Source organism: Drosophila subpulchrella, chromosome 2L, assembly GCF_014743375.2.
Source record: "Drosophila subpulchrella strain 33 F10 #4 breed RU33 chromosome 2L, RU_Dsub_v1.1 Primary Assembly, whole genome shotgun sequence".
NCBI classification, from domain to species: domain Eukaryota; kingdom Metazoa; phylum Arthropoda; class Insecta; order Diptera; family Drosophilidae; genus Drosophila; species Drosophila subpulchrella.
Window position 1 is genome coordinate 17,139,731 of NC_050610.1, and position 11,748 is coordinate 17,151,478.

At 38.3% G+C, this 11,748-nt stretch overlaps 3 protein-coding genes across 3 annotated transcripts; all 3 read right to left on the bottom strand.

Moving 5' to 3' along the window:
• Positions 1-520: 520 nt before the first annotated feature.
• On the bottom strand, positions 521-1,636 carry LOC119546944 (replication protein A 32 kDa subunit). The gene is made up of 4 exons (XM_037853584.1): positions 1,504-1,636; positions 1,382-1,443; positions 740-1,320; positions 521-669 (listed from the first exon to the last, which is right to left on the bottom strand). Exons 1-4 carry the CDS (start codon positions 1,514-1,516, stop codon positions 591-593), a joined length of 735 nt encoding a protein of 244 aa, XP_037709512.1. The 5' UTR covers positions 1,517-1,636; the 3' UTR covers positions 521-590.
• Positions 1,637-1,730: 94 nt separating this feature from the next.
• On the bottom strand, positions 1,731-3,410 carry LOC119547826 (endonuclease III-like protein 1). The gene is made up of 4 exons (XM_037854849.1): positions 3,248-3,410; positions 2,677-3,186; positions 2,447-2,617; positions 1,731-2,385 (listed from the first exon to the last, which is right to left on the bottom strand). Exons 1-4 carry the CDS (start codon positions 3,389-3,391, stop codon positions 1,969-1,971), a joined length of 1,242 nt encoding a protein of 413 aa, XP_037710777.1. The 5' UTR covers positions 3,392-3,410; the 3' UTR covers positions 1,731-1,968.
• Positions 3,411-3,468: 58 nt separating this feature from the next.
• Positions 3,469-8,114, bottom strand: LOC119547825 (probable multidrug resistance-associated protein lethal(2)03659). The gene is made up of 7 exons (XM_037854847.1): positions 8,047-8,114; positions 7,580-7,828; positions 7,325-7,478; positions 5,513-7,260; positions 4,245-5,454; positions 3,770-4,186; positions 3,469-3,717 (listed from the first exon to the last, which is right to left on the bottom strand). The coding sequence occupies exons 1-7, from the start codon at positions 8,112-8,114 to the stop codon at positions 3,688-3,690; spliced, it is 3,876 nt and encodes a 1,291-aa protein (XP_037710775.1). The 3' UTR covers positions 3,469-3,687.
• Between the last annotated feature and the right edge of the window lie 3,634 nt (positions 8,115-11,748).

Consider the following 11,748-nt stretch of genomic DNA (forward strand, 5'->3'; position numbering starts at 1 on the left):
GGCAAACGTAAGGGAAACATAAGAAAACGTAACGTAAACGTAAGGGTGTCAACGTAAGGGTCAAACAGCTGATAGTCTGAACCGTGGTGAAAATAAACAGCTGATCGAACCACCTAGAGGGCGCCACCGGATTTAATTAACCTAACAAAAATAATATTTTATGTTTTGCATTTAATTTTTTAGCTGAGGAAAAGCAGTAAATCCAATTACCAGATACTTTACTTTTAATAATTTATAAAAACATTTAGATTTTTAATTCTCAAATAAAGTACCCAATCTAGTACATTGAAGGTAAATTTATATGTTTGTTTAAAAATTTGTATTTGATTTTTACTAAACTGTATTATTGAGTATATATTCTTGTGAATATATAGATCTCAGAGCATTCAAATTCTAAGCGACAAATTAAAGTTAGTTCCCAAATTGAGTAGGAGTATCCGTATGGACACCTACGTATCCAGTACGTATATTACTGGAATTTTGCCATCCGAGTTTTCTTGAAACTTGATTCATTTTGATGAGCTTTTTTATAAACTTAATATATTTAATACGCATTTTAAGAATTACAATTTTTGGATTTAAGATTCGATTTACATGGTGCAGATGAAATGATCAGCATCAATGCTGGAATAAATGTGTCCCTCGGAAATCATAAAGTCCAGAATGTTGCTAAAAAACAAACGAAACCAAATGTTTATAAGGAATTCGCATTTTCTACAATTAGTAAACTATCGCTTACGTCAACTCTGAGTCGCTGATGTGAGAGAACTTGGCTTTCAGCTCCTTGCGTGAGATGCCCTCCTCGGAGACATTGCTCTTGATGGCCTGGAAGACGGCCTGCTGCTTGGGATCCAGCCCACTCACAATGGCCGAGCTCTGGGAGGCGGTAAAATCGGCCATGGAGCCGGAGCCGGCAGAAGCCACTGCACCAGATCCGCCCTTATTCTGGTAATCCTCGGCCCTGTAGCGGGCATTGAGCACCTCCAGGAGATGGGTGCACACCTCGTTGGGGTCCAAAACGGGCAGCAACTTGAAGACCATCAATGTTTTCTGACCCCCCTGCGATCGTGTGGTGCCATAGACCTTCACATAGTTGTTGACCATGACTTCGGGGGCCTTGAGGGCATCGCCCTCCTCCAGCCAGTAGTGCGCATCGATTCTGCCACTATGATCCTCCAGGGTGTAAGTAATCTTCGTCGAGGATGTCTCGACATTTCGCACTATGCCCACCACACAGGCCATGGCATATTGCATGCCAAATAGCTCGATGTTGCCCTCGGGGGCATCCACAATCTGCTTAATCACCAGTGGCACTATTCCCTATATTTAGGTACCCGAAAACATGTATAACTTACGGATTATTTGTGTTTTATTCACTCACCTCTCCCTTCTGATTGCTGGCTGCTCCAGCGGGCGCAGTTTGTGTGGCATTAAAATCTCCAACTAGAAACGAGTTTTAACCATTGATTTCATTATTTTCGTAAGGATACGGCCGCTACTTACAAGAATCGTTCATTTTGCTGGCTTTTTATGGCTTAGAATTAAGTTTTTTAAATGAATTTCGCAATAGGGCGCCGGTAAACAACAAAACGCGCGAATTTGGAGTTGCAAGTGTGGCCGTAGGTTGAAGTTAAAGAAATACCAGGCTTTTGGTATATACTGAATGGGGAAATAAATTGAAATATACTTCCATAAATCCATACCCTTGTATTTAAAAAAAAACAATTGTGGAGTTTTTATATTCTTTTTAATCCAAAAAGTTATCTTAATTTGTTTAATGGAATGAGTGTAACTAAAAAATTATAAGCCTGTAGGTCTTTCTGAATGATCTTATCTTAGTTCGATGTAACACTTTGGACTTGCAGTCCCTTTGGAACTTATTCTTCCTGAGATGGCTAACACAATTCATCGCTTAATACTGCTAATTTTATAAACGTTGGTATTGAATCTAGCACGCAAAATATGTTTCTATCGGTCCCTCTTCTTTTTTGGTTTAATTTCAACGTTGGCCGAAGGACAAATATCCTTGTTAAGGCATTCTCCACAGTTAGGTTTTACTGGGGTGCAAATGGTTTGACCGAATCCAACGAATAGATGATTAACCTCCGACCAGAGACTAAAAGGCAGCCACTTCTCCAATGCAATCCGGGTTTGTTCCGGCTCCTTTGTGGGCTTTGGTACCCAACCCAATCTGTTTGATAGGCGATGCACATGGACATCCACTCCAATTCCGGTGATCTTATTCCAGGCCACTGCCATACAAATATGAGCCATCTTGGGTCCAACTCCTGGAAGAGCCACAAGTTCCTTGATATTATCCGGAATATCCGAATCATATTTCTCCATAAGTATCTCCACAGTTTGCTTAAGGTATTTGGCTTTGTTCTGAAATTGATAGGCATAAAGAGAAATAGATTTCAGGAATTTATATTTTGTTTTGTCAAACCTTATAAAAGGAAACGGGATGGAGTAAGTTCTCCAGTTCCGTCACAGGCATTTCCTTTAATTTGAGTGGCGTAAGAGTTCGGTCCTTAAGGCGATTCATGGCTTCAAAGGTGGTTTGATCCTTGGTTTGACTGGACAACATCAGGGCTACTAAGTTTTGGAAACGTTGGGTCTGTGAAATGATTATTATTTAAAATATTCCATAAACTGTATTCTGTTTATTAAGAATACCTTTGCATCTGCTTTGGAGTCAGCACAGCGATGGCATCCCATGGTGTCCACAGGAGCAGTTTTAGAGTTTCTCATGATGCGAATGTTTTCTAAATGATTATACCATAAGGGATGTGGTGCTTGTACTTCCGGATATAAGTTTGGATCAAATTTGGTAACCAGTTCTGTCTTAATACTTTTTAAGCCCTCTAGGCTTTCTTGTATATTCAGTTCCTGCTTTATTTGTGGTTCCAATTCCTTCTTGATCTTATCAATTCTTATGGGAGAGTCTGCAGCTTCTTGGACAACTTTACACTTGACTATAGTAGCGGAACCCACTTGAATTTTGGTCACCGTATGATCTTCCTTTTTATTTTTTTTTGGCGGAACTCGAGTTGGAGATAGGGGTTCCTTTTTAAGGGATTCCATTTTAAGAGATTCTCCATTTAATTGACGCTGCTTGCGGGTCCGAATCGGTGAGAAGTAAATTGAGTTACTAGATCCTGCTGCACCCACTAGATCCTCAATATCCTGAAGGTTCAGAAACTGCGCCATTACTTTTGCTATAATCATAATATTATGAAATACTTACTCTCACATTATCAGCCCTATTCTGTCGGCTTATTATCTCTGTGGGTGTTATCACAGCTCCCCGTTTAGCCAATTTGTTGGCCAACGTAAGTTTCTTAACATTTTTGGCCATGTTTAATATAATTCCTGCTCTTCTCGCGTTCATATGTTTGTTTACTTTTTGAACCTATCGATTTCGATAGAAAAACCAAGGAGGTTCTAACAAACGGTCATACTTTAATGTGTTGCGCGGTTAAATTTAAAATTATGAAATTTACAGCACCATTCCATTTTATTATTTAAAACGGCCTAATATTAGCTTAGTGGTATTTCTACAACTTTTTTATGAGTTTTCTATTTTGTTTTAAACAAAATCTATTTAAAACTACGTATGTATATACATATAAGATTCACATCATTGTAAGCGATAGCAAAATGTATAATTATTTAAAGAAATGGCTTTTATTCCGATAGCAATTTACTTTCGTGGGCCTGTAAAAAATACATTAGCAATAAACTGTATAGTATTAATGCTTTTACTCACCTGGTGTGCCAACTTCAGAAGATGATCAAAACTAGAACGACCTGTCTGTAAGACCATTCCATAAAATACTTTGCTCCAGGATTGCGTCAAAAGTTCATAGGGTGATCCAAATTCCACCAGGTTGCCGGCATCCAAAACCATTACCTTATCCGAATCTATGATCGTATTTAACCTGTGGGCTATGGTTAGCACAGTGCAATTCTTGAACTTCCGGCGAATGGTGGACTGAATGAGGGCGTCTGTTTGAGGATCAACATTTGCCGTGGCCTCGTCCATCACTAGGATGCGATTCTCGCGAAGAATTGCCCTGGCCAAGCAGACCAATTGCCTTTGACCCACACTGTAGTTAGCACCCCCTTCAGCGATCATACTTTCAAGACCCTTCGGCAACTCGGATACCTCCTTCTTAAGATGAACCTAAGAAAAAAAGAAAGTTTAAATAAAGATGCGATGAATAATTTTATCAATATCTAACCTCCTCTAGGGTCTCCCACAACTTATCGTCAGGATATTGTTCAAAGGGATCCAAATTATACCGCATGGTACCGGAAAATAGCACTGGTTCCTGGGGTATTATGGAGATTTTGCTGCGTAGATCGTGAAGTCCAATTTCGGCTATATCCCTACCATCTATCACCATGGACCCATCGTTGTAGGACAATCTGAAGAGGGCATTTATAAGGGAGGATTTACCGGCACCCGTCCTTCCCACAATGCCAATCTTCTCGCGTGGTTGGATAACGAAATCCAGCGACTTTAATACTTTATCCGTTTTGGGATCGGGGTTGTATCGCAGACTAAGTTCTTCCGCCTTAATCTCACCCTCTTGTGGCCAGTTTTTGGGTGGTTTCTTTTCCTCTGGAGACTCGAATTCACCTTCCGATTCCAGGTTCTTATATTCCAGCACTCTTTCCACGGACGTCATGGAATTCTCCAGCTCGGCGGATTGCCGCATGCCCCACTGTACAGTCCCAGTCATGGACATAGCTTGGGTGATAGCCAAACCGATTTGTCCGGGATTATCCAGCGGGGGATTAAAGTAGCTCATTATGGTTACCGATATAACATAAACCACGCAAAACAGATCCAAATAGTAACCGAAAGCTCGATTTGTGGAGAGGAAAGTATAGTATCCTGAGCTGTGGAGATCCTGGTAGTTATCGTATTCCTTAGTCAGTAATTCCTGAGCACCCATAGCTCTGATGGTGGGAAGGCCATTCAAAGTGGAACTAAAATGCGAATACATCGGAGATCTGGCTACGGCTTCCAATCTTTTCACGTCCCTCGAAGTACTTAGATAGAATTTACGAAGATAATGGAAAGCCAGAAACATGGTCATGGTATTTACCAAATACCATGGGTTTGTGATGCACAGTACTCCTATAATTCCACTGATTGTGAGGAATATCTGTATGCAATCGAGCATGACGGCAGGCAGTATTTCATCCACTTGTCCCAGATCCATGGCAAATCGATTCAGGATTCTGCCTGATGGATTTGCGTGGAAGAAATACAGGGCAGTTCGAGAAATACCTTGGAACATGGTGTTATGCAACTGGGTGGATGAATGCATAGCCATGCTGAAGAAGAGTAAAGTTCGGACCAGTGCAAAGATCAAGAGGGCCACATTGATTCCACTAAATATGTAAATATCCAACGAAGAAGAGGAGTCGTTGTTTTTTACCCTGTAAATGAAAATAGCTTACAAAATGTAAAATACAAAGAACTTTTTAAGCTATTTACCAATAAGAGAGAAAGTAATCCCCTCCAGAAGCCAGAATTTGAGTGCCCAGGCAGAAGAATGCCACCAGGACAACAAGGAACCATCCTGAACCCGATGAAAAATATTTCCCATACATGTCCAATCCAATTTTTCCTTTGGATCGCGATTCCTGAACGGGTTGCCTTTCATCTTCTAATACAGATTCCGTTCCAGAATCCAGTGATGTGATACTGTTTCTACTCACACCACTGCTTTGACGGGAGTAATTTGACTTATCAACCTTCGCATCGCCAGATGCATTTTCCTCATCAGAATTTTCCTTTTCCTCCTGGGTCTCTTTGGCCAAAAGTTTAGCGAAATCCTGACCACTTTTAAGCATTTCCTCATATGTGCCAATAGCACTTATTTTTCCCTTATCCATTATCACAATGAGATCGGCATGCTCCAGAAATTGCAGTTGATGGGTCACTAGGATCACTAGTTTATTTCTGAGAAAGCCACGCATGCACTCCTCGAATAAATGACGACCTACGTGGGTATCCACGGCGCTTAAAGGATCGTCGAGGAGATAGGTATCTGCCTGCCGATAAACAGCTCTGGCTAAACTGATCCTGGCTCTTTGACCTCCGGATAGGGAGGCTCCCCTTTCGCCCACAAAAGTGCGATCTCCCTGAAGCAGCTCGAAATCTCTTTCCAAAGCACACTTTTTAACGACATTACGATACCGCTGCTTATCCATGGGCAAACCGAATAGAATATTATCCCTAACGGAGGCGTTGAAAAGCCAGGGTTCCTGGGAGGCATACGAAAATTTTCCCTGGACCTTTAGCTTTCCAGACTCACAAGGAAGTTCTCCTAGTATAGCCTGAATTAGGCTGGATTTACCCGAACCCACAGGTCCAATAACAGCCACCAATTGTGGTGGCTTCAGACTGATGTTTATATTATCCAAAGTGGGTTCCACGTGCTCCTGATTCCAGCGGGCTCGAAAAGCTTGCAATTCCACGAGGGGTTTTTCTTTGAATAGCCCATTTATATGTCCAACTTCAAGTTCCGGAACTCCAGATTCATCTCTCATCATAAATACTTTAATTCTTCTAAGGGTAACCATCATTTCAGCAAATTGCGACATACCACTCGGGAAGAATTTGGTCACTGTGCGTCGCAGGATGTTGTAGAAAGCGGTTACGGAGAAAGCCCTCTCTGCAGTCAATTCTCCGCCCATCAGGACAAATCCCAGAAGGCTCACGAATATCGCAATCCTACCCAGAGTAATCTCAAACGATAGAAGAGTACCTCGGATATAGTTCACCTTGCGAATGGAGCTCATCTCACTGCGTCGCAGTCTCTCGATTAGTCTTCCAAAGGGCTTCTCCCAGGTGTACATTTTAATCACCTGGATGCCCGATATAATCTCATTCATCATCCTAACCCTCTGATCGGTTCTTAGGGCTGTTTGCAGTCTCAGCCTCGAAGTGAGTCTGCTCATAAAGGTTTGAATAGGAAGATATAGAAGTAGTATCCCGATTCCGTAAAGTGAGGCTATTCCAATTTGTTGGTATAGGAAATACGAGGATATGAGCAACTCCAACGGCCCCAACCACAGAAAGTGGAAGTGAATTAAGGCCCGATCGAAGCGGCCCAGATCGTTGGATATAAGGTTAACGACTTGACCCGTCGTTGTATCTCCCAATGCAGTGCGACTTAATCGAAGAGCTTTTCGATATATAGCCGTACTCACTGCCACTCTCATTTTCATGGCCAGATGCTATAGAAAATAAATAAAAACATATTATTACTTAAACAAACACTTATGTACTCTTCAAACTCACCATCATACCCATCATAAAGGGATGAAACATAAGAACTGAAAGCAGAGTGGTTAAAACCAGGGTTAATCCATAAATTTGCGCCCATAGTCCATCTCCATTTCCATTCCTGGTAAATTCGGATATCAGAGCTCCCAGAATAAGTGGTAAAGTAGCTCTGTTAAAAATACAAAAGTAATTTAACGATGGTACAAATATTTAAGTGCAATAAATATTTGTTTATGTATTTTATATTATAAAATAAAATGTCTTACATACCTTGTTCCCAATTCTAAAATTCCACAAAATATGCCGGATACGAACAGTTTCCATCCGAATACCTTTGCTATAACCTTTAATATACTTGGTTCCTTTTTGGGTTTATCCCGACAGGACTTGGCTTCTGCCTGCCAAGTCTCGAAGAATTTATCGCCCAGAGTATCCGCTTTGTGTCCTTTTAAGGTCGTATAAAGATCGGTGGGCTCTAAAGTCTTCTTTCTGCCCTTGAAAAGAATGGGCAATGCGAAGCTGCGGAAAATAATACACATGTATATATAAATATTGTGATAAGGTTTGGCATAACAGTGAGTTTACTCAACCCACTGCCATTAAAGTTTATACAAACACGGTAATCACAAGTGACAGACGTGATCTTTAAGCTTCTGTTATCTACTGATATTTTTACATAACTAAACTTTGTTAATTTAAATGTAATTTTATTGATGATTCCATACATACATACATACCAGAACATTAAAATGGAGAAAATCCCCGCAGATTCGCGTGGATTTTTCGGCAGTTTATTAGCCTGCATGATTAATATTAATTATATCATTCAAATTATTAATTTTACTTTGATAGTCTTCTTGGATTATTTTTATTTTATTTCGCTCTTTTGATATGTTTCAGATCCAATTGTATGTCTAATTTTCACTTGGCTTAAAACTAAAACTTTCCGTTGAACAATCAAAAAATGTAAGATAAAAGCGTCCGTGGGGTTTCGCTTTTCAACTTGTTCTGGTCCATATTTAAGTGCCTTTCGCCGAGTGATAAAATTCACGGAACTTTTCTCACCTGGATGACGTAGATTATCTCGGAGATAATCTAGGTAGTTTATGTTGCTACAAAGTGAAAATCTTCTTTATTTAGCTTTTAAGTTGTAATAGTACTTGTATTATATTATATGTATGCACTTCTTTTTATTTACCTTTTCTTACCTTGTAATTTGAAAATGTTCAAAAAAAATTATTAAATTTAAAGTTGTAATAGTACTTGTATTATATTATAAGTATGCACTTCTTTTTATTTGCTAAACAAATTCTACTTTCCTTACCTTGTAATTAGTAAAATGTTCAAAGAAATTAAAACATTTTTTTATTTCAAAAGAATTTGTAATAATTTTGTTAAAATAGATAAGCTTCAAATAAAGATAAATCTGCTGCATACCTTTGAATAGACCTTAATTCTTATCAATGTTTTCTTTAGAAAAAGAAGAACGAGTGATCCGCCATCCAGTTCTTTATAGAGTATAGAGATTTTAACGGATTGACATTAGTTTTGACCAAATAAATACTTTGTATCATAAAGTAGTTTCAGCACCTCTAACAGGGGAACGCCTACTCGCCTAAGTAGATCGTATACATTTTTTAACTAGCCATAAAACAAGGGTTACCAGCCAACTAGAGTATATGCACAACAATAACTTTATTAGTATTAGTTTAAATGCCCTTACTCTATTTTGAAACTTTCGTTCAACTATAATAAGTAACTAATTTTAGACCAAGGACCTATATAGTAAATATATAAATATAAAATATAAGTCAGACAGACAGACCATGCTCATCAAAAATATATATACTTTATAGAGTCGTAAAACGTTTTCTTAAATGCGTTTTAAACTTCTGAACAAAATGATCTTCTTTGCATCACCTGTATGTCATCATGTTAATGAGGCGGCTTATTTTAAAAATTCTCCAAGTGGAGTATTATTTTCCCTAGCCTGCTTACTCCTTAAAATAACAAATCAATATTTTTTTTGCGTCTTTAAATATTTGTTAATTGAGCCATCCATCATTCTCAGCGTTTGTTTAGCCCGCTATCAATAAGCAAATAAAAATTAACTAACAAATTGAAATACACACAAGCTTCAGTCGGATGCAGCTGGTCACGAACTGCACTTTTTTTCACATAAATATAAACATAAATGTGTGTGCATATTTTATCATTTATTTACATAAAATAAGCGACAGCAAGGTTTAATTAACCGCAAAAGTGGCAGGGAAAAATATAAAAAAACAACCTACACAGAGAAGGAAAAGAAAAAGGGAATTTTTGAAATAAAAAGTGATATGTGAGTTAATACAAAACGTAAACATGAAGAAAAAGAACCAGAGAAATAGATATGCGGACGGCGTGTATTGGCATTAAGCAGAGTAATAAGGTAAATATATGTTCAGCTCTGAAAACACACAGATACACACCCATACGTGGACACACTGGAATGTAAGTCCGGGCAAATAAACATATTTATCTGTATGACAACTCGCTGAAGTGACCCTGCCCAACTAAAGTAAAGTAAAGACAACTGTTCCCGGCTGAATCGAATCGGATTGAAGGAATTAATACATAGGAAGAAGGAGTCGAAACATTAAATACCCTTGTAAGAATCTCAGGGATTTTTTTTTATTTTAAACAAATTATTGTTAAGACAAAGTATCTTCTAAAAATGGCTTATAAAAAGGGGTTTTTGTAAGTTGTTTTCCCCAGAAATGGGTAGTGATTGGTAATCAAAGCTCTACCTCTTATCTCTAATCAATTCTAAAATATTTTGCTGCATACTTCTGGGAAATTTTATAGGTGTTTTTTTTTAGGTACCATCAATTTTATGATCTCAGACCTGCAATGGTTCTAGAAAAAGAAATAATGTTATTATGTATGTACATACTACTTCTTTATGAATATTTCGACTTGATATTCTTAATTTTATATAAAAAATATTTTTTTTTATCAAAAAGCATAAATATAAATTTAAGAACTCCACATTTAAATACAAAGGTACTTTTGTTTAAAGTCCTTGGTGCCTTCCTGATGATGGGTAACCCCCTTAATTATATGGGGTGCCTGACACCCAACGGACATTGACCGCTCCCTGAGTGAGTACCGCTCCCCCACCCCACCACCCCTCCGCCCCTTCCCCAGATCGTCGTTCCATGTTTTTCCCTTATCAGCGGACAAGAACGCAGCGTGAGTGCGCCTGTCACTTGGGGCAAACATATGTTTCGTTACAAATTGACGACCGCAACGCTCTTATCAGCAACGGCTGCTGATACCAACAACAACGTTAAGGGCGGTGAGTGTACAGAGGGGGGGTGGGGGTCAGAAGGGCAAGGCAACCGCTGGACAACAAAAGACAACAAACGAAAATTAACGAAAACTAAATTTAAACACGTCTTGCTGCGGTCCACCCAGCGGAGATGTGTTTCATTAGCTGCAGCTGCAACTCGCCCCATCTCTTTCGTCCTTCACTCGCCATCTCTGTCTGCTGCTGTCCACCTGCACTCAGAAAAAAAAAAATGTTTTAACAATATCAAAGGGTATAAACTCAAAAATAATACAAGCCACGATATTTATAGTTTAAGACTTAACAATAAATAATTAAAATATAAATAAGCTTTTAACAAAATTAAATAGTTTTATTATTAAAAAAACATATGTTTGATTTTATTTTAATATACAAAATCTCATTAATTAAAATTCCTATTAAGAAATATGTTAAATAATAAAATGCTTACTTGTATATCTTAAATCTAAATTATAAATTCGACGTTTCTAAAAAATGCTTTACTTATTAATCAAACAAAAAAATCTCTCTCCTTCTACACACTCTCTACTTTCTACATTTTTCGCATTCTTATAATGATACTTAAAAAAATACTTATATCTGAAAAACTAAATTAAGAATTCGACATTTTTGATAGTTCTTTACTTAGTGATTTGGTAATTTAAATCATATAGTAAATAATACGCGTTGTAAAAAACAATTCGCGGCAAAATATTTTGTTTTACGAGAACTTTCAATTGCTTCAAACACCTTCAAGTAATTACTTTATTTAAGTTTGTAATAAAGTTTATTATAATTTTCTGTGTAAATTTGCGGTTACCAATGCGATTGTGTGGGTGAATCGAGGAATGGGGCTCTGAAAGGGGGAAGCATGTGCTAAGACCTATTAAGGGGTTAAGGGTTGTCCAGTGGCAACCGCTGACTTTTTGCTCGCAGCGGGCGGTCACGGTAAATAAGGTATACTACCGGACCCCATGTGGACCTGTCAGTGCCTAATCCTCGACTGAAGGCAGGAAAGGGATGCGTATGACAGGAAACCGTTGGATATAATTGTTATTATCAAAACAGATAATTAACAGGGTTCATGTTGATAAACAAAGTCTATTAA